General features: G+C 54.0%; 1 protein-coding gene across 2 annotated transcripts in view; it reads left to right on the top strand.

Annotated features, from left to right (window-relative positions):
- The window catches only part of TTLL1 (TTL family tubulin polyglutamylase complex subunit L1), a 37,189-nt gene extending 24,761 nt beyond the window's left edge, over window positions 1-12,428 (top strand). For both annotated transcript variants that reach the window (XM_060023986.1, XM_060023987.1), the window contains 4 exons: window positions 2,279-2,422; window positions 5,750-5,836; window positions 7,638-7,801; window positions 12,175-12,428. In XM_060023986.1, coding sequence (XP_059879969.1) covers window positions 2,279-2,422; window positions 5,750-5,836; window positions 7,638-7,801; window positions 12,175-12,304 — 525 coding nt within the window. In that variant the 3' untranslated portion in view covers window positions 12,305-12,428. The remainder of the gene's footprint in view (window positions 1-2,278; window positions 2,423-5,749; window positions 5,837-7,637; window positions 7,802-12,174) is intronic.
- The last annotated feature ends 14,424 nt before the right edge of the window (window positions 12,429-26,852 follow it).

Genomic DNA, 26,852 nt, shown 5'->3' with positions numbered 1-26,852 from the left:
AGGAAAGGTCAGGAGACCTCAGTGCTGCCTTGAGAGTGCGGGAGTGGGGTTTGGGGCCTGCCAGGAGGCTGGCTTAACCACGACTGCTGGCGGGTTTCCCAGGGTGCAGGGTGGGTCCTGAAATGCGCAGTGTTTGCACGTTGATAGGAGAAAAATGTTCTGAGATAACTCTGATAAAATAACTTTCCTACTGCCAAAAAGCAGGCGCTTTTTGTATCATTACTTTGTATCTATACTTTTTTTTTTTTTTTTTTGCGGTACGCGGGCCTCTCACTGCTGTGGCCTCTCCCGTTGTGGAGCACAGGCTTCGGACGCGCAGGCTCAGCGGCCATGGCTCACAGGCCCAGCCGCTTCGCGGCATGTGGGGTCTTCCCGGACCGGGGCACGAACCTGTGTCCCCTGCGTTGGCAGGCGGACTCTCAACCACTGCGCCACCAGGGAAGCCCTGTATCTATACTTTTTATATTTATGCACATGTAAGACAGTGTTTTCATAAAGTGTACACTTTATGCCTCCGGAACTTTTTTTTTAAGTAAACAAATTTTTCTTGATAGTAAAAAGAATCTGTATATAGGAAAAGAAAAGGTATTGCTGGACAGTTAGCCTAGTTTTTCCTATAATTTATTTTACGGCGACAGTCCTTTTTTTTTAGGGATACAAACACCAAATAATATATTTGAGAGCCTGTTTGAGGTGAACAAGCTTGGGCACCTCATCTTTTGAGGCATTTTAGTAAGAACTGACATGTAAAAGGAATTTGTCTCTGACCTTGAAAAGATGCTTTTAAAGATATGGATAATTCTTGGCTTTTATGTGTAAACAGAGTCTGCTTTGAGTTTGTTCCTTGTTAGGCTGATTTTGTTTTTGTTCACAGTTACCAACTTTCTACTTAGAAAATGAAATCTCCGTCTCATAACTTTCTAATACACGTCAGTATTTTCTAGCGTTTTGCCTCCAAAGGGGCAGTGTGTGGAGAATTAATGTTCAGAGTCAGAGAAGTAGAAAGAGCACTGAACTGGCATTGGAAACCCTGGGCTAAGGTCCCAGCTCTGTCACAGCCAGGATGAAAGCTTGGGCAAGTAACGGGGCCTCTCTGAGCCCGAGTCTCTCAGACAGCTGGGATGCTGTGAGGGAGGTTCACGTGTGGGTCTCTTAAACCATCGTGCCCGGGGCACGGTGTGTCCCAGGTTGGCTTCTCCAGGAAACAGAGGCAGAGATGAGCGTGCAGGAGGGGCACGATGTCAGGGGCAACGCCAGGAGTTGGGGGGAGCTGGATCGGGCAGAGGGGGGTCAAGTGGGGACACAGCTGCAGCAGGGACCCCAGCCAATCTCAGCGCGCTCTGCAGCTGGGTGCCCCTGAAGAGTTGTCCCAGACGGAGACAAGGGCCAATACCCAGGCACCAACCCCTCACTGGCTGTGGGCTGCCCGAGGAGGGGTTGGACTAGGCAGGTCCTCTTAACCAAGGGCAGCTCCCTGAAAGGGTCTCTGCCGCAAGAAGGAGCGCCTTGATCTTGAAGGGGTGTCTGGGTGGCACTCCCTCCACAGCATGCACTGTAAGGGATAAAGCATTGATTATGAGGATACTGCAGAGTTGATGGTAGTTGGCCCTCCGTATCCCAGGGCTCCACATCTGTGGGTTCAAGCAGCCATGGGTTGAAAATATTCCAAAAGGGACTTCCCTGGCAGTCCAGTGGTTAAGACTCTGCGCTTCCTCCGCAGGGGGCGTGGGTTCCATCCCTGGTTGGGGAACTAAGATCCTGCCAGCTGCTCTAAGCAACCAAACAAAGAGAATTCAGAAAAAAGAAAAATTCCAGAAATTTCCAAAACAGCAAAACTTGAATTTGCTGCTCAGTGGCAACTGTTTTTGTAGCATTTATGTTGTGTTTACAATTTATATAGCATTTACATCACATTAGCTATTATAAGGAATCTAGAGATGATTTAAAGTACACAGGAGATGGGGAGGATGTGTGTAGGTTACAGGCAAATACAATGTCATTTTATATAAGGGACTTAGACGTCCAAGGATTTTGGCATCCAAGGGGGATCCTGGAACCACTCCCCTGTGGATACCGAGGGACAACTGTATTTTAAAAAATCGCATGTGTAGGAGGCCCAGATCCCCAAGGGGCAGGGCCCATCCGCTTTGTTCCCGGGTGCTCGCCCGCCCCCCTCCCCCGCACACCAAGGGGCACCAGGAAATGCTCAAGGGTGAGAGCAAGCGCTGGGCTCCTCTGGGAGCATTGCCTGGGGCCCCACCCCCTTTTCTGTGGCCAGGAGGATTACAACCACATCCACGGGGGCAAGTGGACGGTGCACAACCTGCGACTCTACCTGGAGAGCACCCGAGGCAAGGAGGTGACCAGCAGGCTGTTCGACGAGATCCACTGGATCATTGTGCAGTCCCTGAAGGCTGTGGCGGTGAGTCCCAGGGGTGTTGGGGGGCGGGGCGGGGCGCCCTGGGAGCAGAGGGAGCGAAGGAGACCACGCAAGCCTAGCAAGAGTTTGGGATTTGGGGGTGCAGGTGGCTCTTTTGTTAAAAATAGCTGTTTTTATGGTCTCACCTCCTACACATCTGCCAGAGGCCAGGGTGGTCTCGGGAAGGGAGAGGGGCTGGCTCCTGGCTGGCGTTGCTGCAGCCATGGCCCTGGAACCTCTACAGAAGGGCAGGGACCTCGTGACGTCATCGTCGGCTCTTCTGTGCCCACTGAGTCGAGAATGAGTGTTTTGTCATGAGCTGATGCTTTGGAGATGGACTTTTCAGCAGCCTCCCGATTTTTAGGCTTCCTGCTTTGCTATTTCATAGACATTTAGGGCTGAAGAGAGCCTCCCTTTTTTTTAACTCAAGTCTCATATCTGTTGTCTGGTTTGAAGGTTTTGTGTTTCGTTTCACTGTTCTAAAGCAGGTATGCATCTATTTTCAAAGGGAAAGCAAAGGATAAACCCTGGAGCACCAGCATGCAGGCCGCTATTTCTGGTGCAGGTAGCGGTGGGCAGACTGCAGTAGTGCCCACACACCGGCGTTGAGGGGCTGTGAAAAGAGCTGCGCTTGCTGGAGTCGGAAACGCGGGGAGATTGCTGTTCTGGAGAAAGTGTGATGTGGGTTTGGCAGCGAGGTGGACGTGTGTGAAAAGATTTATGTGAAACCTTCTCAGTGGAAGATTAAGGCCCTCTCTCCCCACTTTTTCTTTTCCCCCTTTGGCCGCGCTGTGCGGCTTGGCGGGATCTTACTTCCCCGACCAGGGATTGAACCTGGGCCACGGCAGTTCCTAACCACTGGACCGCTGGGGAATTTGCTCTCCCATTTTTATCTTTGAAACTGCCAACTTATACTAATTCCCCTGTATGTGAAAAGCTTTGTTGAAACAACTGTGTAAAGAAAATTATGGACAGGAAAGGTGACCCTTCAGTGGACACCTTGGCTTTGCTGTGCCTTGAATCGAGCTCTTCCTGTGTCACCAAGCGCTGATGAGCCCTGCCTGTGCCTTCAGTCTGCATCTCGGGCCCACAGGGAGGACTCGGCGGGGAAAAGCCCAGGGTCTAGTTAGTCTAGTTAGCGGTTGGAGAGAGGTGTCTCAGGGGTCACGGTGTGGATGTGTGGGGAGGCCTGGGCTCAGACTTCAAGCCGAAGCCACCATGTGCCTCCTGGCGACGTGGCACAAGTGCCTGCCCTCCGTGGGCCTCGGGGGTGTCCTCTGTGAAATTGGATCACGACCCTGATGTCTCAGGCTGGTTGTGTGAACGCGCTCCGCGGAGGCTAACTTACGGGCTGGGAAGGTAAATGGTAGCGGCTGTAACACAGGCGATGTGGGGGCCTTAGTGCCTGATGAAACCAGTGCCTCCGCTCCCGTCCTGGCCTGATGGGCAGAACTCTGAGAAAGAGTTCTCACACAGGCCTGTGTCCCGGCCCCGGCTCCACAGCCTGTCTCGAGGCTGGATCCGCCAGGCGCCTCTGAGCGTCTTCTCCTGGCCTCAGCCTCCTGAGCTGAGAAGCTGTTGGATTTCTAAGGCTCTGAGGCTTTGGGGAGCAGGGATTTATTTTTTCAGTTTTTATTCATTTAGCAAATATTTGGTCACCTTGATTTTACCAGGTTGTTGCCTTCGGGGAATCTAGGGGAGAGGCAGGCAGGGAAACAGGAGGCTGCGGTAACTCGTGAGGAGGGCCTGGTGCAGGGTGTGGACCACGTGGGGGGCCCACGGAGAAGCCGAGAGGCAGAGCTCAGGAGCAGAATGCTCAGAGGGCCAGAGACAGGGGGCTGGGGGATGACAGAGGGTGAGTGACTGTCCTCTGTTCCCTCTGTGCTGCAGAGGTTTTTGGGGACAGTGGTGTGTGCGCTGGCCAGGTTAGGACACCAGTGGAAATGCAACAATTCCGCTAAATTTCCACGTGATGAAACAGCCCCCCAGCCTGGTTTTCCTCCAGTGAGTGGGGCTGCACTGGGCTCTCTCCCCCTTAGACATTTCCTGTTCTAAATCCAGTGTTTTAGGGAGAGTCCAGGCATCCACTAACGTATGAATGGGCCTCACCATCCTCACAGTCGCGTCTGTGTGCTCCCCTCGCTGTGGGGTGCATGAGAGTCCCCGGGGAGCACGTAGCGCTGCTGCTGGCTGGGCCTCTCCTGGAGGGTTTAATCCAGGCAGCTTGGGCAGCCTGGAAATCTGTGTTGTAAGCAAGCCGCTGGTGGCTTTTTTATGCACTTGGAGAACAATTTTTGAAATGGAATTAAAAACTGAGAAGAAGGGACTTCCCTGGTGGCACAGTGGTTAAGAATCCGCCTGCCAATGCAGGGGACACGGGTTCGAGCCCTGGTCCAGGAAGATCCCACATGCCACGGAGCAACTAAGCCCGTGTGCCACAACTACTGAGCCCACATGCTGCAACTACTGAAGCCTGTGCGCCTAGAGCCCACGCTCCGCAGCAAGAGAAGCCACCGCAGTGAGAAGCCCGTGCACTGCAACGAAGACCCCAAAATAAATAAATAAATTAAAGAAAAAAAACCTAAGAAAATCCAAAATTTTTTTTTTTTTTTTTTTTTTGCGGTACGCGGGCCTCTCACTGCCGTAGCCTCTCCCACTGCAGAGCACAGGCTCCGGACACGCAGGCCCAGCGGCCATGGTCCACGGGCCCAGCCGCCCCGTGGCACGTGGGATCCCCCCGGACCGGGGCACCAACCCGCGCCCCCTGCACCGGCAGGCGGACTCTCAACCACTGCGCCACCAGGGAAGCCCAATCGAAAAATTTTAAGTAAATGGATTTGACTTTTGACTTTTGTCACAGAGAACAGAGGTTCGTACGCTGCATCTCGAGGGGTCTGTGAAGGGACTGACAGCCTGGTGGGCTCTGTGTGTGTGTGTGTGTGTGTGTGTGTGTGTGTGTGTGTGTGTGTAAGACGCACAGGCCTGAACTTTGGGTGCCTGGGCTTGGAGCTGGACTTCTGTCCACTCTGAGGAAAGTCTTGTGCCGACGGAGACTTTCATTGCTGGTCGTCAGGCCTCTGATGAATGAGACGTGGAGACGATGATTGCTTCACGAACCCCCTTTCCATCCCTGACCTTGCGGGAGGAACACGGAGAGGAAGGGGGGAGGGGAGAGGGCGGAGATGGGGAGCCGCTGGTCACAGGAGTGAGCCGCTGGCATCACCACCGTGAGTAGGGTCCTGCCGCTTTAACATCCCGCATCTCCATGATGTGGGTCTCGGCTGGGCCCCCCAGTTCTGGCTCTGTAACCCGCCGGTCCTCTCCCTGCAGCCGGTGATGAACAACGACAAACACTGCTTTGAGTGCTACGGCTATGACATCATCATCGACGACAAGCTGAAGCCCTGGCTGATCGAGGTACCCATGCGCTGCATGCCCGCGTGCCTGGTCGCCCCACACCCTCCCGGTGCCTCTGCCTCAGGCTCCGCGGCCCCAGCCAGATGTTTCCCAGGCCACGGTGGGCGCGGTAGGATGGGGGGGCAGATGTCCAGGTCTGACGGTTTGCTGATGGTTGGGGAATACACACTCCCGGTCTGTCACCTCCGGCGAGCCCAGCCCACAGAGCCTGAGCCATCCTCCCCCTTCCGAATGGGTGCTTCCGGGTGAGCCCAGGTCCTGGGGCCTGGCCCTGTCGGACACTGTTCCCATTCAGGAAAGGAGCTCACAGACCCGGAAGCCCTTGGGAGGTCGTAGTGTTCTGTCTGGAAATAAGGAACGCTATCCTCTTGGGAGGAAGGCGTAGTTTGGAAGTGGACTCATATGCCCGTTTCAAGGCGTAGACAGGATGTAGTCATGGCTGTTCTAGAAAGGGCAAGGTTCATACACCCTTTTCCTGATGACAGTGGCAGCGGGCGCTGGCACACCCGTCTGAGGCCCTGACACGGCGCCCACCTTGCCTGGTGGTCCTGCTTTGCTCTGCTGCCAGGAAGAGGGGCTCAGGCCTCTGAGGGGCGCAGGGCTGGACGGGCAGAAAGGGTGCAGGCTTCCACTCTGGTGACTCATCTCCCCGCTAGTGCCCCTGAGTGCCATGTCCTCTCACCACACCCATGTGGACAGGACGGCTCAGGCCCTTTAGCTCAGTCCTGTTTGCAGGCGAAGCTGAGTCACAAGAGCAAGTGAGTGGTCCCCTGTAGGGAAGTCAGTGGGGGCCCTGCAGGGAGCTGCCAGGAGAACAGGTTACCGGAGGGCGAGCTGTGTGTGTGTGTGTGTGTGTGTGTGTGTGTGTGTGTGTGTGTAGATAAATGTGCGTACAGATAGACAGGTAGGTCAGTCCTTAGATATAACATATTTATGCTTTTTTCCCCTCCATCTTAGAGTAAATAACTTGAATGGAACTCAAGTTTTCCTTGATGAACTAGGATCTTAATTGCGAACATTACTTCTAAAATAATAACAGGTCTTAACTGTAGCATATTTGTAATAAGAATTACAGTGTTATACGATCAACCACAGTGGTAATTTCAGGGGCAACCGAGGTCCACCCTGCTGGCGGCACAAAGACACAGTCTGACTACTGGGCGGGGAAGCCTGAACAACTTGCCCATTTGCTGTCTCTTCTCTCTCACGGCCTGAGAAAACAGCCCACCAAAGTCATTACAACTGTGCCTAAAATAAGGGAAAATAGGTACTGACTGAGGGCCCGTGGGACTCTCGGCGGAGTAAATGGCCACGTTTTAACACATGGATTTTGTGACTTGGCTGACCTCCTCAGAGGCCTGGACGGGCTCCTCACCTGGTCAGAATGTTGCTTTGTTGGTGAGCTAGTACTTACTCTCTCAGCAGAAGGGGTCCTTTTCCTTTCGCTCGACCCACGATGCTGCCTGGTCAGGGTCATTGGGTCACTGATGCCAGCAAAGCTCTGGGCAGCTTTTGGTGCTGAGGACAGAGCTCATCACACAGGTAGACGCTGAAATTACGTTTGTGATGGACGTTGACCTATGACTTTTGTTTGCGTGGTGACGGATCTGTAGCTTCTGTTCCTAATCCTGTCCTTAAATACCATTTGTATTTCACCTAACAGCTAATGAAATAGAGCACGAAATGCTCCTGAAGGTGTTAGGTATGGACAGTGTGAATCACAACCTTATCTGCGGCGCGCGGCCCTGCTCCAGGCGAGTAAGTGGTCCAGCCAAAGGCTGTGTTCTCTTTCCTCTCGTAGGTGAACGCGTCCCCATCCCTCACCTCCAGCACGGCCAACGACCGAATCCTTAAGTATAACCTGATTAATGACACCCTCAACATCGCCGTCCCTAACGGCGAAATTCCAGACTGTAAATGGAACAAGTCACCCCCAAAGGAAGTCCTTGGCAATTATGAAATTCTGTAAGTTTGTGTGTCTGTGCAGCTGGCCTCGTGTGTGTCAGATTGGGGGGTACCAGGGCCCACCTGGGATCTTCTAGGTATAGGTGGACTCACCTTGTCGGGTAGAGTATTTTGTTTTTTGGTGTTATGGGATAGATCTTGTAGCAGACAAGCGTTTTCGTGCTGAACCAGGCCTCGGTCTGGTCTTGTGCCTGAGAAACATTAATGAAGCATTTGCCACGTTTGCTGCTGGGGCAGCAGGAGCTGGTCACCGGCCGTGGAGCAGAGGCTGGCCACGCCCTGGCCCACCCCGAGAGCTGTGGGACACCGAGGAACTAATCGAGCTCTTTGAGTCTCCGTGTGTACATCTTCTTAATGAGGATGATGCGATCTGTCTTATGGTGGTGAGAGGAAAAGAAGTGTAGCATTTGAGGGCTTGACACACGTGTTGTCACATTTCATTTCTCCAGCAACTTCGTGAGGTGAGGTTGTCAATGGCTCCATCTTACACGTGTGGAAGCAAAGGCTCAGAGGGGTTACGTGGCACGTTGGTAGTGACATAAAGCGGGGGAAAGTGAGAACCCATCAGGAGGGCAGTGGTCGAGCAAGTCCAATTCGTTCTCACCATAGAAGAGTGAGTGGACGTTAAGAGGACTGACCTGGGGCTGTGCCGGGGGCCCGGGAGGAAAGCAAGGTGCAGGAAAGGGTGTCTGATGTGATCCATGTGAAACGGGCAGTGGTCCCGTGCCTCCTCCCTCGGTGTGATGGGCATTTCCACGTGTGGTGGCTGCTCTGAGAGTGGACGGGCCCAGAGGCGTGGAGGGACATGCATTAGGGTGTCAGCATGGACACCACTGCTGCAGGGGTGTGGGCCGGGGAAGGGGAGCCAGGAAGAGAGGGGAACAGCAACCCGTAGGACTGAATATGTTAGGATCACATTACATGATCCTGTAAAAGTAAACATGTGCGTTTAACTTAACATTTTTAAAAAATGGAGAAGTGGTGAGTGAGCTTTACACAGCGCACAGATCCCAGGCTCTTGGCTGGTAGCGCTGCTGCCATGTGGACATAAGTGTGCAGCGTGGGGAGGGTGGTCGGGAACCGAAAGGGCGACCGGTTGGCCGGCCGGTTGTGTCCTCCAGCGCTTGTGCTGCGCAGGTGAGGTAGAGAGTAGGCAGAGGGTGGAAGTGCCCGGGGTGGGGTGCTCGCCAGGTGCGGGAGAAGGGCAAGGAAGCATGAGGGTGTGAGCAGATGAGGACAGGGCGGGGGTGGGTAGGGATCATGGGGTCAGGGCTGTAGGACAGTGAACTGGGAAGAGAAGGGGCAGAGGTCAGAGTGAGGCTGGCGGCCGAGGTTTTGCAGGGGCTGCGGTCACCAAACATGGCAAGGTCGGGTGCCCTGGGAACGGGGCTGAGCTGGGGTGGAGGACAAGGTCATCGGAGAGGGCAGTAGGTCGGGGAGTCGGGGTCCCATCTGTCTGGTCACTGCGGTCACCAGCAACAGTGAGCCGGGGGCCTGAATCTTAAGGAATTAGGGGCAGTGACACGGAGGATTAGAGGTGACCAACAAGGCCGGGTGAGCGTGGTGAATTCTGCCGACCTGGGAAGGAGGTTTGCGGTGGGAGGGTCTCCTCCAGAGTGGGAGGGAAAACAGGCCCACTCCAGGGGCTGCAGGGGAAGCCAGGTTGCCGAGCAGGAAGGTGAAGGGGACCTTCCAGGATAAGGTGGAGGATGGGGGGTGCTGTGTCCATTGCTGACGATGGACAGAGCTCTCAGTGCGCAGAGGGAGGGAGAGTTTGCTGGTGGGGCCAGGATGGGGCCCGTCCAGAGCCTCGGGGGTTAGCATTGTGGGCGGTGCAGGGTGACACGCGGGTGACGGACGTCAGACTGATGGAGGGCCTCGTGGGCCCAGTCCTGAGACAGATGGGGGGCTGTGTGGGGAAGGAGTCTGGCCAGGGTCTGGTGGGTCCGCCTTGGTCCAGCTGAGGGTGGCGGGGAGGCGGGCTGTGAGGGCCCTGTGGGACCCTCTGCCCCCATCAACCCATTGCCTCCTTGAGGGAGTGGGCAGACGCTCCGTTTCCAGTTGAAGACGCAGTGGTCCGAAGCCTCAGTGCTTTTACTTGGAGAGATAAACAGGTGGGCCCCCCTCAATCCGTTCCGCCACCCTCTCCCCAGATGAGGTGATAAGGAAAGCCCCAGCGCGGGGCCGACAGTTCTGAATCCTTCCGTTCGGGATCTGTTCCCAGTGCTTCAGACGACCTGTCAGAGTCCCGGGTGGGCTTACAGCCCTGGGGCCACGTGGGGTGGGCCCTGACGTCACAGGCACCGCCCTGTCCTCCTGCCGTGCCAGCCTCTCTGCATTCCGCTGCGTGCTCCCAAGTGCCCTTCAGAGCATCCCAGCCAGGGTGCCGGCGCCCCTGGTGTGGCACCCGGAAACAGGCGCTCTTGCCGCTGCCCCAGCTCGCCGTCCTGGCCTTGGGGCCACAGGGCCTGGCACCTTGCATCCGCTCCCTCCGGGGCCCCGTTCTACTTTTACAGCCTTTCAAAAAAGAAATGCTCTGAACCCTGACAGTGAGTGGATTCTGCCTGTCAGAAGGCCAGGAGAGCAGCCCACCAGCACAGGAGGGGCCTGAGAAGAGCCATCTGGTCTCTGACTCTGCTCCACACCCGCTCTGTCCGTGGGCACACCATCCCTGGGAGTCCCGGTTGCCAGCTGCTTGCCAAACGCTCATTTCAGTTCATTTTGTTGTTAAGCTGCACAAATACCCAGTGAAACTGGGAGCCCACCTGTGGGTCTCCCCTCTGTTTATTCAGCAGATTCTTATTGCACACCACCCCACGAGTGAGATGCTGGGGACGACCGTGAAGCAGGGGGGGGGGGGTCACTCCAGCCCTTTGGTCGGTACTGCAGACGCGCACAGGCAATAGAGTGATGACATATGAACGGGAGTCCCTGGGGGAGGGGAGGGGCCAGGGTGGCTTCCGGGAGAGCCCCCCACAGGCAGAACCGCCAGTGTCCCTGGGGAGTCCTCTGTCCAGCTTTGTCTCTCTGTAGCGAGACGGGGAGGAGAGGGGGGCCCAGGTGTTGTGGTCTGACATCTACGTCCGGCAGAGGGAAACCCCGTTGTACCTGCCGCGTAGACAACACTCGGCGACTGGCCTTCCTCTTCCCTCCCCTCCCCTTTCAGCCCCGTTTGCCTCCAGAAGCCCAATGCAGAAATGTGTTCTTCAACCTCAGAGCCTCTAACCCACACTCAACCCATGGATTCTGGCTCTGGGAATGAGCTTATAACGGAAGCACACCCTCTCCCAGAAGTCAGCAAGATGTAGCTAACGCAACATAACTGAGCGTCTTAGCACCGTCTACGTTTGATGTGAACGTCTTCACACGTGTCACAGAGGCTTCTCGGTCAGGGTGTGGTCAGCAGTGATACCTACGCACACACTTCAACAGTGGCAGGAACTTCACGCTCTGAGCTACAGGGTAAAAAGTTCCGAATTAGGAATCCGGACTCCTGGGTTTTATTTAATCCTACCTCTGCCGCGTACCAGCTGTGTGACTTGAGCACACTGAGTCAACCCCTCTGAGCCCCACGTTCCTCAAACAGGAAGTGGGAATCATAATGCCTCCTGGTCTGAGTCAGGAGGGTGATGTGAAGCTACGGCGGGGGTGGGTAGGAGACCCTGTTTGCTGGAGCCTGCCTGGTGCCAGGGCCCACAACAGGTCCTGCGGGTTTCACCACCCTCATGGGACCCCCAAAAGAGGGGCCCCACCCCGGCAAGAAAGGATCACCCAGATGCCAAAACGGTCAGGGACGCTGAGGTTCTAGGCCAGTTCTTTCTGATGCAAAAGAGTCCAGGCTGTACCCTCTGTCCAGGCCCTGCTTGAGCTCCGCGCCAGCCTGACGCAGGAACGTTGGTGGGGGGGAGGGGTGGGGGGTCACAGCTGGTGGAGGCGGCACTGGCCTTGCCTGTGAGCCAGCTGCAGGGCCTCTCCCTGTCCTGGCCTCCTCCTGGGCAGGCCACCCACACCCTGTGCCCTGTCTGAAACGGGGTTAGTCATCCTCGCCCCACAGATGCTGAGTGAGATGCTGCGTGTAAAGTATTTCCAGACCTCACTTCTCTCCCTCGCTACCCTGAGGTCTCATTCCTTTCCTTGGGGTCATTGCCAAGTTCAGTCTGGTGGCCTGTATAAAATGTCAGCTGCAGGGGTGGGGACCGCCCACAGTAACAGTTTGAGGCAGTTGTACTTGTGTTCCATGGCCTGGGGCAGTGGTTGGTGGGCTGGAGGCGTGTGGGACGGGGCCAGGCTGCTTCTCCGGGTGACAGGCCTTTGCCGCACCGCAGCCATGGCGACACTGCCGCTGAGCCCTGGAGATGCTTCTCTGTTTCTAGGTACGACGAGGAGCTGGCACAGGGCGACGGGCCTGACCGAGAGCTGAGGAGTCGGCCAGGCCAGTCGCTGGGGCCCAGAGGGGGCCGATCGAGAGACTCCGGGAGGACCGTCCTCACAACCTGGAAGTGACCACCAGTGAGAGCAAAACTCCAGCCTGCACCCACCCTTGCTGAAGACCTATTTTGGAAACTTCCTTTTTCTAGAGCTTTTTTCCTTTCCTAAACCCTGTAAATAAATAAAGGCATTTCTTTGGAAGGTTAAGGAGCCCATTATTGGGGAAAAGTCCCTGTTTCTCCTTTACGCTCACACGACACTCTGACAACAGACGTGTGGAGATTTTCCCACACCAAGCAGTTCTGCTGCGGCGCTGGGTGTCCTGCCGTGTAACTCAGTTCTGACGCTGTCTGCCTGGAGTTGGAGTCAGATCCCACAGGTAAGGCCTCAGTCTCACAAGACTGCCCCCACCGTCTCAGCTTCAGATGCCGACCGCAAGCCCACGTTGTTAACTGTGCTTCTGACCAACTGGCTGTAAGTTGGAGGTTCCCACAACCCTATCCTTGGGTTCAATTAATTTGCTAGCGGGGCTCTCGGAATTCAGGAAGACAGTTTGCTTACTAGGTTACTGGTTTACATAAAGGGTGCAACTCGGGAAAAGCCAGATGGGAGAGATGCACAGGGCGAGGTGTGGCTGAAAGGGCACGGAGCTTCCATGTCCTCTCTGGGGACACCACCCTGGACGCTCTTCAGATTCCATAGTCCGGGAATATTTATGGAGGCCTCGTTACACAGACATGATTGATTAAATCATTGGCCATTGGCGACTGACTCAACCTCCGGCCCCTCTCCCTTCCTGGAGGCTGAGGTGTGGGGCTGAAAGTCCCACCCCTCCAATCACGTAGTTGGTTCCCCAGGCAGCCAGCTCACATCCGAGGCCACCCAGGAGCCCCAGCCCCCAGTCAGTAGCGCAAACTCTGGCTTGCTTGAAAGGGACTTGTTAGGAACAACAAAAGATACCCATTTCACCTTTATGCTCTGTAGCAATTTCAGGAACTGGGAACAAAACTAAATATAACAAAGATGTCCCTGTAGCTCTTAGAAAGGAAATTACAAGGGTTTTAGGAGCTGTGTGCCAGGAAAGGGGTTGGAGACCAAATATATATTTCTTGTAAATCACAATATCACAGTCTATTTCATAAGGGCTGTAAGAACTGATTCACAAATGTATGAAACGAGCTCTTTCCACAGAGAGTAACAGCTTCAGCGTGTGATTTAGTTTATTATAAGGTATTCACGTTTCTAAAATTTGGCACTAAATTAAAAACAAACCCCAAACCTGAATATCTTACAAAATCATGCCGCCGTGAGAAAGCAAAACATTTAATCTGACAGCTGCTTTCATTCCTTTTAGCTTGACTGCGATTTGGAGGAAAACAGGCGACTAGAAATATTCCTCAGCATTTATCGTTACAAAGTCCTTTGTCTTGATGCTCTCAGACAACTCACCTGGGTTTTGTAGGTGAGTCTGTCTGTCCGATGAGCCCAGGCAATTCCCAGCATGTGGCTCATATGACATCAGCATCTGGGTTTGCCACAGACGCAGAGGTAAGCGCTGTTCGCAGCCGTCGGCGGCGGGATAAGCTCTTGATGTGATGTGTTTACCCACAAGCCACCCTGGTCGCCACTGACCTACAGAAAAATATGGGGAGGCAGCCCGTGTCCCTCTGTAGAGCGACTGATGCGGCCGAGTAACCCATGGGGGTGTTCCTCTTAGTAAGAACCTTTTACTGTCACAGGTGACATTTTTCACGGATGCTTCATTCACTGTCCTGAGTTTCTTTTTCAACTCCCCACCTCTTTTTGGTTACAACGTTAGGAATAAGATTTTGTTATTAACATAATTACGCCAAGGACATAGAAGATAGAGGTCTTTCCTGTACCCATGTGCGAACACCTGTCGCGCTTACATGTTGCGTGTGTATACACGTGCTCACGTATATTTAATGATGCTTCACGGCCATTTAGGGGAAAAGGCCCTTTTAAATGGATCTGGTACAGTACAAAGTGAACGAAATGTAATACAAATGGCATTTAGCCAGAGTCCAAAGAAATTGCAACTTGGAGGGATCTGTCTGCTGTGTTCACGCTAAGCCTGAAACAGCCCCAGCTCCTGGATCGAGGCGTTTCGTGTGTTCCTTAATATTTAGGCCCGCTCTAGATGGCAGGTGTGGCTTCGAGCCTCTGAATCAGACCTGGGCTTGAGGCCTGGCTCTGCTATTTATTAGTTTGTCCCAAGGCTGACAGCGGCTCTTTGGACCTCTGCTTCCCAGTGTGTAAGAAGGGGATGACCTATATTTGCCTTAGAAATAACAAGTGTCACTGCCTGCCCCACCTTGCTCTAGTTCCAGCTCTGACGGGGTTTTCTTCCCCAGGAGGGGACAGAATCCACGTGGCTGGCCTCCACCCTCAGCTTCTGCACACGGCTTTTCCACCCACCACTTCTCACAACCCAGGTTCTCCGTTATGTTGCTTTATTTTTACCTCTCAGATGTGTCTGGGAAAGGGTGAAGTCCCTGGCTGGGAATGTGACCGCAGGCTGAGCTCAGAGGGCAGTTCAATCACGGAGGAAAGAAGATAGTTTGCCAGTGACCAGGTTACTAGGTGAGAGCGAGTGTCTGCTAAATAGATTTATGCCAAATATGGACTGTGACATTAGTGACGTCATGTTCTGGGGCAGATGTTTCCTCTGGACATTTCTAGAACATGCAGGAGTAGGAAGTATGCGATGTGTGAAGAGGCCTTGGGAAGTTGTTGGGCTGTGAACAGACTGTCGGGTCACTCGGCTCAGGTCTTGGCAGTGGTGTCCCCATTTGGAATCGTCCAGGATGACAATTTTTGTTTTCTTATCAGCTCCCATTACTTTTTTCCGTTTGATGGGGTAGGAGCGGGTGGTTCCCGAAGTCTGAGGGTTGTAGCATCTGTTCATTTTCAGCGATTCTTTTTGTTTGAGTTTTCACACAGTGAACTCATCATTTGCCTGCCTCCTGAATGGGCTGCTCCCTCAGTATTCTTTGGCAGATGCTCAAGCCCAGGATGAAGGACTCTTCCTACATGTTCCCCCTCTCACAGCCCGGCAGTCCCCAAACCTGGTGACAGGCTCCTCAGTGGGCCTCCCACCTGGATCAATGGGTCTCGGCCCGCAGCCCCACCCCATGCAACTGCGTTCCACCCTCTGGCCCAGAGGATTTTTCTGACCTGTGGCCATTTCTCCCAGCACACAGTGGTTCTTCAGTGCCATCCACAGAGCCTCCTGTGCTTGGGGGGACCTGGAGGCCCTCCATACACGGTGTCCACCAGCCCCAAACTCACCTGATTTTCTAACCCCAGGAGACTGGCAGTTTCCACCATCCCTCTAGGTCCACTTTCCAGCTCTGCTGTCTCTCCAGCCAGCCCCGGAGGAGCTTCTCTGGTCTCCCCAGCGTCAGGCCATCAGCCTCCTGTGGCCCAGGGAAGCAGGTGAGTGTCCGCTGCAGGGACCCCGGCCAGCCGGCCTCTCGCCTGACTCCTGGCACTGCCCAGTGACCACAAGGTCACTAACATTAACAGGAGCTGTGCCCAAGTGGGGTGCCCTGGGACAGTTCAGGACACCTGTGAGGCAACAGGAGCACCATCAGATTTTGTGTCCTGTTTCTCATTCAAGCAGACGAGGTATTTTTATGTCTCTTCTGATTTGTCTCAGCCTGAACCGTACTGTGTCTCATACGCTCCTCTCCAACGCCCCACGCCACGTGGCTCGCGGGATCTTGGTTCCCCAACCAGGGATCGAACCCAAGCCCTCGGCAGTGAAAGAGCAGAGTCCTAACCACTGGACCTCCAGGGGATTTCCTCATATGCTTTTAAGGTGAAGATAGCATCCTCGTACTTCTGTGCCTAGAGGGTTCCGAGCGTTCCATCTCGTGCTCATTTCTTCCGTGGCTGCCGTGCTCCCTTAGCAGAAGGGAGCCTGAGGGTCCGCAGGGTCCCCTGCAGGGAGCCATGGGCTTCCCTGCCCCTTGATTGTCCTTTTTTTTCCCTTTCTTTTTCAAGTTTAATTCCCTTGATTTTTCTTATATGATAATGCTGCGTGGTAGCCCTATATCTGGAGTCTGGGTTCTCATCCCGGGATCTCGAGTGGGTCTAAGAGAGCAAATTCTGAGCAAAGTCTTCCAGGAGTTAGCGGTGAGGACACTGTAGCTTGGACAGGACATGGAAGGTGGCCTGGCAGATTGCCCAGGTGGCTGTGGCCGTTAGCAGCAGCTTGGGCAGGGGGACCAGGCAAGCTGCAGAGCCGTGGCAGAGGGGCCAGTGGGGCCTTGCTGGCCTTGTTCCCAGTGGCCCTCCACACCGGGAGGTTGGAAGCTTGGCCAGGATGGGCCCTGTGGGTGGCAGCAGCAATTTCCTTGGAGCACTTGACACCCACTGAGTAGCCTCCAGTGCCAGCCAGGGCTTTGAACTCGGCCCCTGGGTCTACTTCTGCAGGGGCATCACCTTCAGAACCTCAACCTTGTGGGACACCAATGACCCCAGACTTCTTTGTGGGTATACTGGGTTGAACAGTGTCCCTCCAAAACTCGTGTCCACCCAGAACCTCGGAATGTGACCTTGTTTGGAAATAGGTCTTTGCAGGTATAATTAGTTAAGGGTCTCAAGGTGAAACCGTCTTGGATTTGGGGTGGGCCCTAAATCTCATGACTGGTGTCCCTTTCAGAAGAAGAGAGGACACAGGCACAGAGGACAAGGCCGTGTGAAGACAGAGGCAGACGCCGCCCTGAGCCAAGCAAGCCAGGCGTTGCCGGCTGCCACTTCGAAGAGAGGCGTGAACAGATCCTCCCTTGGAAGGAACCACCCCTGACACCTTGATGTTAGACTCCGGCCTCCAGAATTGTAAGAGAATAAGTTTCTGTTGTTTAATCCAGCCAGTTTGTGGTCATTTTTTCCAGCAGCTCTAGGACACGAACACAGTGGGTGAACAGCAGAGACAGCCCCAAGGAATTGGCCCTCGACCGAAGGGCCGACTGGTGACAGGTGACCACCTGGTTCTCAGGTTTGCTCCACCGCTCCCAGCTCTCAGTCCTGCTCAGACTCCCTACGAAGGCCCTGCAGGCTCGGCAGCGCTGGGCTGGCCACGTCTGTTCTCGGAGAAGAAGCATCACACCCGTGCCTTCTCTCTCCCCAGAGCCCAAGCCTCCGCGACCTCCCCTCCTGAGTTCCCGGGCCTGGCTGTGCTTGTCCCCTGTTCTCTAGTTCCTCTCTCACCTGAGTCAGATGCTTCAGAGAAAGCCCAAGTTTTCTGGGTTTTTCAGCAAATGTGATTGCTATGCTGATGTAGGTTGTGGGTGACCCTCTTGCCTGAAGGACAGCAATGGCTGCGGTGTGGTGTCTCTGCTGGTACAATGCAAGCCCACATGCCCCTGGGGCTTTCGTGCCTCTGGTGTCTGATTCAGGGCCATTCTCCAAGCTCCTTTTTTTTTTTTTTTTTGCAGTTCGCGGGCCTCTCACTGCTGTGGCCTCTCCCGTTGCGGAGCACAGGCTCCGGATGCGCAGGCTCAGCGGCCATGGCTCACGGGCCCAGCCGCTCCACGGCACATGGGATCTTCCCGGACCGGGACACGAACCCGCGTCCCCTGCATTGGCAGGCGGACTCTCAATCACTGCGCCACCAGGGAAGTCCCACGAGTGCTGAGCTTTGTCCGCTGACATCGTCCCCGAGGAAGAGAAAGCAGTCCCGACAGCCAAGAGCAGGCCTGGTCCCCGCAGCTTGGTGTTCTCCTGTGGAATGTAAATAATCGCACAGACCATCGGCATCAGACCAGGCCAGTGTGTAACTGATCATCAAGGCAGAATCCTTCCATCCTCGTGTCTGAACCTGAATGGCAGCATCAACATTGTCCAAGCCGCAAAATGACCAAGCTTCCCCCCGCCCTGTCCCAGCCACAGGACTGACTTCACCAATCATTGCTCGTACCTGCCCCAGGCTCCACTCCCTGTAGACAAGGTTTACTGAGACACCTGGTTACAGAATCACCTGCCCTTCCTCAGAGCATCCAATCCAGAGCAAAGCCCACCTCCTCAGACCTGTCACCCAGAAGGCACCCAGTGCCCTAAAGTCCCAGGCGCATTCTCCTTCTAGGTAACAAACGATTCACCCACCTTGTTGCCCCGCATGGATGTTCCTGTCCTTTGGCTGAAGAACATAAGACTATGGGAATGTTTAATGATTTAACATGGGGAATTGCACTAGTTTTGACGTGGCTGAGTTTTAAAAAAGACTGAGTCCTTCCCCAAGGTTGGCAGAGGTCCTGTTCAGTCTTAGAAACAGGTAAACACGTTTTTCTCTTCAGTTGGTACTACAGATGCTGTGAGTGGGGAGGGGATAATGAAGGAGTCCCGGCAGCAGCTTGGAGAAGGAAGCTGGCCTGCGGTGTCCCTGCTCAGGAATGCAGCCACCTCCCTTACTGCAAGGTGGGGGGATGGTGGGGGGAGAACCAGGGAGGCCCAGGCACTGGGGTGGGGGGCTGCCGTGTAGTTATTTAACTTTTACAAATTACATTTCCCACAAAGCCTTGAGGGCCTACTAAGTTAAAAACAGACAAACAACAACAACAAAAACCCAGCACCTAATCTGAGAGACACAGAATGCTGCCCAGTCCTTCATGTGCGGGAGGAGGTGACTCCCCAAGGTCACACAGCTGGTGGAAGACAGAGGCTCACTGGAGCCCGGTGCATGTGATTTCCCACCCAGCTCTTTCCAACACAACGTGTTCTTGCCTATGGAAAAGGCAGGGCAACACCAGGTCCCTATGGTAGCAGGACAGTATCCAGGGGTTGAAACTGGAGATTATAAAATCAACAAATATTGATTGTCACTTGCCATTCAGAAGGTTTGGGAAGTTGGAAGATGCACAAGGGAGACTGCAGGGGGTAACAGAACAAGGACGGAATCAGGTATCAGAAGACCCGCGACCTCTCCCTGCTCTGCTGCTTGTTTGCTGTATGACTCTGAGGTTTGCTTTCTCATCTGCCTGGTGGAGATTATAATCTGTGCCCCGCCTACCTCACAAAGCCATCACGAAGAAGGAAAGACAATGATTGCAAAAGTGCCAAATCAGCATTAGTTAATGTTTTTTGCTGTCACTTGAGTTTTAAGACCTGGTGTCTGCCCTCAAGGAGTTCACAAACCACTTCTTGTAAGAACAGTGAGAAAGACAGACTGAGCCTATACTGTGAGAGAAGTGGCACGAATAATATATGCTCCAGCAGCTGTGCTCTGGGTCGGCTGGGTGATCTGGGGTGGTTTCCTTGAGCTGTGTCTTAAAGAATGAGTGGAAACTGGATGGGAGGCAGGGGAGCAGTGGGGGGTGAATTTCATGAAGAGGATTCAGGACCAAATTATGAAGGATCCTGGATGCCAGGCTAAAGAATCTGGCACTAGGGAGCCATTGAATGTTACTGAGGAGTAGAGTGACAAGGGAGGTCTTCTTAGAGATGAGACTCTGTGGGTGGTTCAGAGGATGATCGAGGCGGGGAGAGACTGGAGGGAAGCACAGCAAAGAAGAGCTGAGGTTGTGGACTAAGGAGGATATTGGGGGTGGGAGGGCTGGTGGAGGAAGTGGCTTGTGCACCCCGGGTTGCAGATCTTTAGAGCCAGGAGCAATTCTCCGTTGACCAGCAGGGGGCGTGTGTGTGAAAGGGGTTTGAGCCTTCGAAGCAGAATTAGGTAAACTTGGCAAAGTTACGTTAACTAAAGTACTTTCCAGGAGCTGTTCAGTGAGATCCTATTATTCATGGCTATGAAATAATATTGTTTCCATGTAACAACTGTGCAGCGAGAAAGTCACTGGTTTACTTCAGTTCCTGAATCTTGTACTCAGAATAAGAATGAAAATAAGTCTGCCGGAGAGCTGGACTGACAGGCAAACTCTTCTCACATACGGTCTGTCCCAGGCACAAACTTCTCCTTAGCATGCGGAATTCCCTGTTTTCACATTAAATCACCCAATATCGAAGGAGCATTAGCGATTTGATAGCACTGGGTGCTGGGGGCACAGCCCTGAGCAAAACAGGCAAGTCCTTGCTCTGCAGAGTTCAGTCTGAAGGGGAGAGAGATGAGAAAGGAACATTCCCAGAGGTGGGCGAGACCAGAGGGCAGGCTGCTCAAGTGGACCCTTGGAGGGGCCATGAAGGGCCTGGAAAGAGCTGACTGTGACTGGGCAGAGGTTTTGGAGGGGCGGAGGGCAGCGGATAAGAGAGGCTGGCTCTCTGTGTTGTGTCTGGACAGATATTCAGGATTAGGGGAGCCATCTGATCTGCTTGGGGGATGGGAGGGCTGGCTGCTGGGCACAGGTGATTTCTCCTGGTCTGGAAGGAGCTTGATCCCCCAAGTGGGTCTTGGGGACATGTCTGCTACTCGGGTCAGCACAGAAACTGTTGAGGTGAAGGCCCCTTGAAGACGTGTTCCAGAAACAAGCTTCAGAGGCTGAGACTGGGGGCTGTCCGGTCACTTTCTTTCCCTAGTCCTGACCTTTCAGTTCTTCCTTCGATTGCACGGAACACTGCCTGTCTCCTTCCTGTAACTCCACCACTATTTTCAGCCAGAGTTAGAGAGAGTTGGCTGCAACTGAAAGAATTTTAACCTGTAATAGGTCACTCAGGTTACGATGTGGAGAACAGATGGGAGAATGGTCATCCAGACAATAGATGACGGTGTCCTGGAGAAAAAAGTGGTGTTTGGAAGTAGCGTCGACAGGACTTGGTGGGGGAGGATGGGTGAAGAAGGGGAGAGAGACCTCAAGAAGGATGCTCAGCTTTCTGGAAGGAGGTACCATTCATGCAGGGCTCAGGGGAAGATGATGCCTTTAGTTTTAGGGATGTTGAACTTGAGGAATCTTGGGGACACTCCTGTGGGGTGTCACGTTGGCACTTGAGGATCTGAAGTTGGACTGTGATATAGAATCGAGGGCCACTGGCATGGATCTGGGAACGGATGCTCCAGGAGATTGCCTGAGGGTGGAGGCCACAAGGAACAAGAAGAAGGGGCTGAGAAGGGGCAGTCAGAGAGGAGTGAGGAGCTCGGCTCAGCAGCTCGTGGAAGCCGGGATGTAGGAAAGCGTGATGAGATCTGCAAGGGGTCACAGGAGCTCAGCCCTGAAAGGGGCTCTGGGACTTCACAACCGGGGCCATGGTAGGCCTGGTGAGGTCAGGGTCGTGGCGTGGCAGGGAGATCCCAGAGGAAGTGGACCAGCCGTGGGGATAAGTATTTCAAGTAGGGAGGTGAGGGAGAGGAGAGGAGAGAGAAGGAGGCTGTGAGGTGCTGTGCACCCAACTGAAGATTATAACTTTTAATAGGCTTCATTCATTCATTCATTCTACTGGTATTTACTGGGTGCTCACTGTGTGTCATAGCTGTTTGAGGTCCTGGGGACACTTTGCTAAACAAGGTGGGTCAGTCCCTGTCATCATGGAGCATAAAATCCAGAGGGTGCTAGAGGAGAAATCTTCGTTTTGAACAGTTTTATTGAGGTCTAATTTACACACCATAAACACACTCTTTTTTTTTTTTTTTTTTTTTTTTGCGGTACGCGGGCCTCTCACTGTGTGGCCTCTCCCGTTGCGGAGCACAGGCTCCGGACGCGCAGGCTCAGCAGCCATGGCCCACGGGCCCAGCCACTCCGTGGCATGTGGGATCCTCCCGGACCGACGAACCCACGTCCCCTGCATCGGCAGGCGGACTCTCAACCACTGCGCCACCAGGGAAGCCCCTGTCTCTTAAATTTTAAAGCATAAGTCAGATCATACCTGAGACTTAACGCCCACCAAGAAAACTTCCCTTGTAATTTAGAATAAACTCAAGCTCCAGCCTCATCTCCCCACCGCCCACTCTTGCTCCTTTTGCTGGAGCCACAGAGGCCTCTGAGGGTGCCACGCTCACCACTGCCTCAGGGCCTTTGCACTGGCCTCTACGTGGAATTCTCTTCCCCTTGATCTCTGTGGGGCCGGCTCCATCTCTTCATTTAGGGCACCTTCTCAGAGAAGCTTTCCTGATCATCCTTCCAGCCAAAGTATCTTATCATCTTCTGTGGCTTTCTTCAAAGCATTGATCGCTATCTGAAGTTATCTTAGGTATTTACCTGCTTTTCTACTTTCTCCCCCACAAAACCATCAGCTCCGTGAGGGCAGCACAACCTCTGCTTGACCCGATCCAGAGTATGGCACGCACTTGATGGATGACGGTTGAATGACTGACTGAAGGAGTCTAAGGTGCCTGCTCATTTGTGATGGCCCTCGCCCTCACCTGTGTGGCTCCTGCTGCCCCAGGGTCACTGCCACGCACCCCCAGGCTGAGGTAAGAAAGAACTGGGCGGGCTGGAATTTGTCCTGCGTGGCTGGGGCCCTCAGTGGTCACTGTGTGAAGCACTTCTGGACAGAGTTAGAGCAGCAGACGCTGGCGGCAGTGACAAGCCAGAGCAAGATCAAACAGTGTGTGAGGGGCTTCCCTGGTGGCGCAGTGGTTGAGAGTCCGCCTGCCGATGCAGGGGACATGGGTTCGTGCCTCGGTCTGGGAAGATCCCACATGCCGTGGAGCGGCTGGGCCCGTGAGCCATGGCCGCTGAGCCTGCGCTTCAGGAGCCTGTGCTCCACAACGGGAGAGGCCACAACAGTGAGAGACCCGCGTACCGCAAAAAAAAATAAAGGGGTGGGGGGCAAACAGTGTGTGAGGAATTGTTTAAAATTGGAAGAAATTTAGTCTCAAGAAGAGAAGATTTAGGGGTGACACAAAATATTGAAGGGCCGGGAGTTCCCTGGTGGTCCAGTGGTTAGGACTCATGCTTTCACTACAGTGGCCCGGGTTGAATCCCTGGTTAGGGAACTAAGATCCCACAAGCCATGCGGCATGGCTAAAAATAAAAAATAAATAAAAATTTTTAAAAATTAAGGGGCTATTAGGTGAAGAGGAATAATATGTAGTCAGGGTGTTTCAGAAGGCAGACCCAGGAGCAGGGGGCAGAAGTGGGGCGGTAGGTGTTGGTTTGGTGTAAGGGGGCCCTTTCTTGGTAGCATTGCTCAGGTGCAGAATGGGTCATCTTATGAGCCTCGCATCTCAGGAGGGTACCACTCCCAGGGGTGCGGTAGAGGGCATCCATCATGGGTAAGACTGGCACAGGTGGCTGGTAGGGCCTCTCTGCCTCTGAGCCTCTAGCAGTTCCCTGAGCTGAAGGCATGTGCTGTCCCAATGTTCAGAGGTGACCTAGAACTTTCATCTGGGGCTTAAGGGGAAGAGTCATTTCAGGGCATGGGGAGGAGAGAGAGCAACTTGCCTGTGCCAGCCCAGCACCGCTGGCGGGGAGAGGACGGGCCAAGTTCTAGGACCCTGCGAGCAAATTTTCTGTTCACTTGCTGATTTGTGGAGTATCCCTCTCCCCCTCTGCCCCAGGGGATTTGCCCCACAAGGACAGGGACTTGTCATCTCATTCACCACAGCACTCAGAACAGTGGCCAGTGGATAGTAGGTGCTCAATAAATCTCTGATTTCAAAGCCTGACTCTGGAATCTGAGTCCCGGGAGAACCCTCGTCCACTGACTGTCTGTGTGGGTCCGCACCATCACATCTCTGAGTCTGTTTCCTTGTCTCCAAAGTGTGCATGATGACATGAGGGTGATTGCCATCCTTCCCTGCCAGCTGGGAAGAGGCAGTGGCCGAGCTTGTGCACCTGGGTCTGGGCTGCCCTGGTTGCTGTCCTGCTATTTTTATTTTTAAAATATATTAACTTTATTTGGCCGCACCGTGCAGCATGCAGGATCTTAGTTCCCCGACCAAGGATCGAACCCATGTCCCCTGCATTGGGGAGCATGCAGTCTTAACCACTGGACCGCCAGGGAAGTCCTGCTGTCCTGCTATTTTTAGCAGCAATGATCACAAAGCTTTGTTGTGGGGCTGCCTTCTCTATTCCCACTGTCCCCTGAGCAGCAGCCTCCAGGTCCCACCAGCTGGCTTGCGGAGGAGAGCAGCCCAGCTGGGGAGTGGGAACTGGCAGAGCCCTGGGCTGGGTGAGGGTTGAGTCACAGCCATAAAAACTGGGGTGGGGTGGGGGTCATGGTTACATTACACTCACTTCCTGCCCAGAGGGTGCTGTGTCCCACGCCTCCAGGCGAGTGAGCCCAAACAGAAAGGCTTTGAGAAAGCAAGGAACAGGAGGACAAATGGAAAATTTTAGTGAACTGGCAGCCCAGGAATCCCTTCAGCTTGGGAGCGTTCTTGGAGCCTCAGCTCCCATACCTGGAAAGGCCTGTCATTTGGCCTGGAGCAAGTTTCCTACTTACAGGTACGGCGGAACCTCCAGGCATCCCGCTTCCCAGCCATTCATGCCCCATGCCCACCTCACAGTCCTGCTGTTCCCACAACCTGGCATCCTCCCCTCCCCTCCCCTCCCCCATCTGCTGAAATCCTGCCCATTCCTGAGGCCCAGTTAAACGACCACGTCCTTGAGTCTCTAAACCATCTTCTGACCCAGCACCTGCCACTCTCCTCTGCCTGCCCTTGACTTTTCAGTTCCACACAAGTGAACTCACTCTCACCTCTCACCTCTCTCTCCTCCCACTAAATCATCCTCACCTTTCCCCCCAGCTTGAGTACGGTTCTGGTGGCCTCAAACATTTTCATATAACTCCACCCATATTTATCCAAATTTCTCATAGGTGCTTTTTCTGATCTCACAGTTCTATGACACAAAAGCCTGTAAATACAAAGCTGAAAAAAAATATCACCATTCCTTGGTATTTACCTAAATGAGAACTTATGTCCACACAAAAACCTGCTCAAGAATGTTTATAGCAGTTCTATGCATAATTGCCCAAACTTGGAAGCCACAAAGATGTCCTTCAGTGGCTGAATGGATAAATAAACTGTGGTACATTCTGGCAATGGAATATTATCAGAGATAAAAAGAAATGAGCTATCAAGCCACAGTAAGATGTGGAGGAAACTTATATGCATATTGCTAAGTAGAGAAGCCACTCTGAAAATGTAACAGACTGTATGACTCCAGCTCTATGACATTCTGGAAAAGGCAAAACTATGGAAAGGGTAAAAGGATCAGTGGTTGCCAGGGGTTGGGGTGGGGAGAGGGATGAACTGGTGGGGCACGGGGGGATTTCAGGGCAATGGAACTATTCTGTCTGATATAATAAGGATGGACACATGTCACTATGCATTGGTCAAAGTCCAAAGAATGTGCAGCACAAGACATGAAGCCTAATGCAAACTCTGAACTTTAGTGAATGATAGTGTATTAATATTGGTTCCTCAATTATAACAAATGCACCACACTAATATGGACATAAATAATAGGGGAAACTATTGTGTGTGGGGGGGTGTGGGTAGGTGGGAACTCTGTACTTTCTAATCAGTTTTTCTGTAAACTGAGGGCACATTAGCAGGTGAGCGGGGGACAGCAGAGCAAGGAAGTGGGAGAGGGCGCAGAGACCACAGAGTAAGTGCCTGGAAACAGTGCCCGACATCGGGCCAGGCTCCAAGGCCAGTGCTCAGGGAGGCCCCCAGGCCAGGGGACACTGACGAGTGACAGGGCCTCTGCTCTCCCCGTGCCCTCTCTACTGGGAGACTCAGCGTGGTGTGGGGTAGTGCAAAGGGTATGGCTTTGGAGCCAGACAAGAGCCTATGACCTTGGACAAGTCACTTTACCCCTCCGAGCCTCAGTTTCCCCAAGTGCAAAAAGGACTTGTCGTGAGGAAGCAGGAGTTCTCTTGTATAAAGCACCATCCTGGGGCCTGTCGCCATGGAAGGGGGTCATTTTGGTGGTGAATGTGATTGTTATTGGGGCCTGGAAGAAGCCAGGGCCAGTTCAGCCCCTTGGGCCCTCTGTGGACACCCAGCAGGTGATCTGTCCCAGTAGGTGCAGGGTGAAGGCTGCCTGAACGAGGGAGTAGCGGCAGTCTCCCAGGCCTGGTCCCCGGGAGGCCCTGGCTCGGGGAGCCCACTGTCTGGGCGCCCAACAAGAAGGCTGTGAGCTGCAATGAAGCCAGGCCGGGCTTGACGGGCTGGCTTTCCCCAGAGTCCACATGATACTCCCATCAGCCTCAAAGATTGCATGGGCCGAAATCTGAAACCCAAGCCACGGGCTAGAACCAGTTGCACAGAGAACAGAGTTGTCACAACAGGAAGGGCGTGTCTGAGCCTGCTGGAGGGACAGCAGGAAGCAGCCTCGGCCCTTCGCCCCCCAGCCCCCCGGGAGCTGCCAGGACCCAGACGCCCAGGGGATAGCTCCCGGGAGCGTGCCCTCGGCTGGCCGCCCCTGCCCTTGGTCTCAAACCATAAGGAGGGATGTTTGACTACAGCCTTGAGGAATCTTCCTGTGCTTCACCTCGGGCTGACTGACACCCCCCCGCCCCGCCCCTCACTGCTCCCATTACCTGCCCCTCAGACCCGTCCTTCCAAGTCCTGCCCTGTGAATCTTCCAGAATCTACTCAAACTCTGCTTTTCTCAGGGGCCCTCCGGGACCCCGTCCCCAGAGCACTGCTTGGGCCCCTCAGCATCACTGCTCACAGCCACCTCCTCTGGCCCCCGCCAGCATTACTTGCTGGAAAGTGGGGAATGAGTGGTTTTCATTCATGCCCAGCTCGATACCC

This window comes from Delphinus delphis, chromosome 11 (assembly GCF_949987515.2).
Source record: "Delphinus delphis chromosome 11, mDelDel1.2, whole genome shotgun sequence".
In the NCBI taxonomy this organism is placed as follows: Eukaryota; Metazoa; Chordata; class Mammalia; order Artiodactyla; family Delphinidae; genus Delphinus; species Delphinus delphis.
Note: the sequence above shows the minus strand (reverse complement) of the source record. Positions and strands in the feature narration are given on the sequence as shown.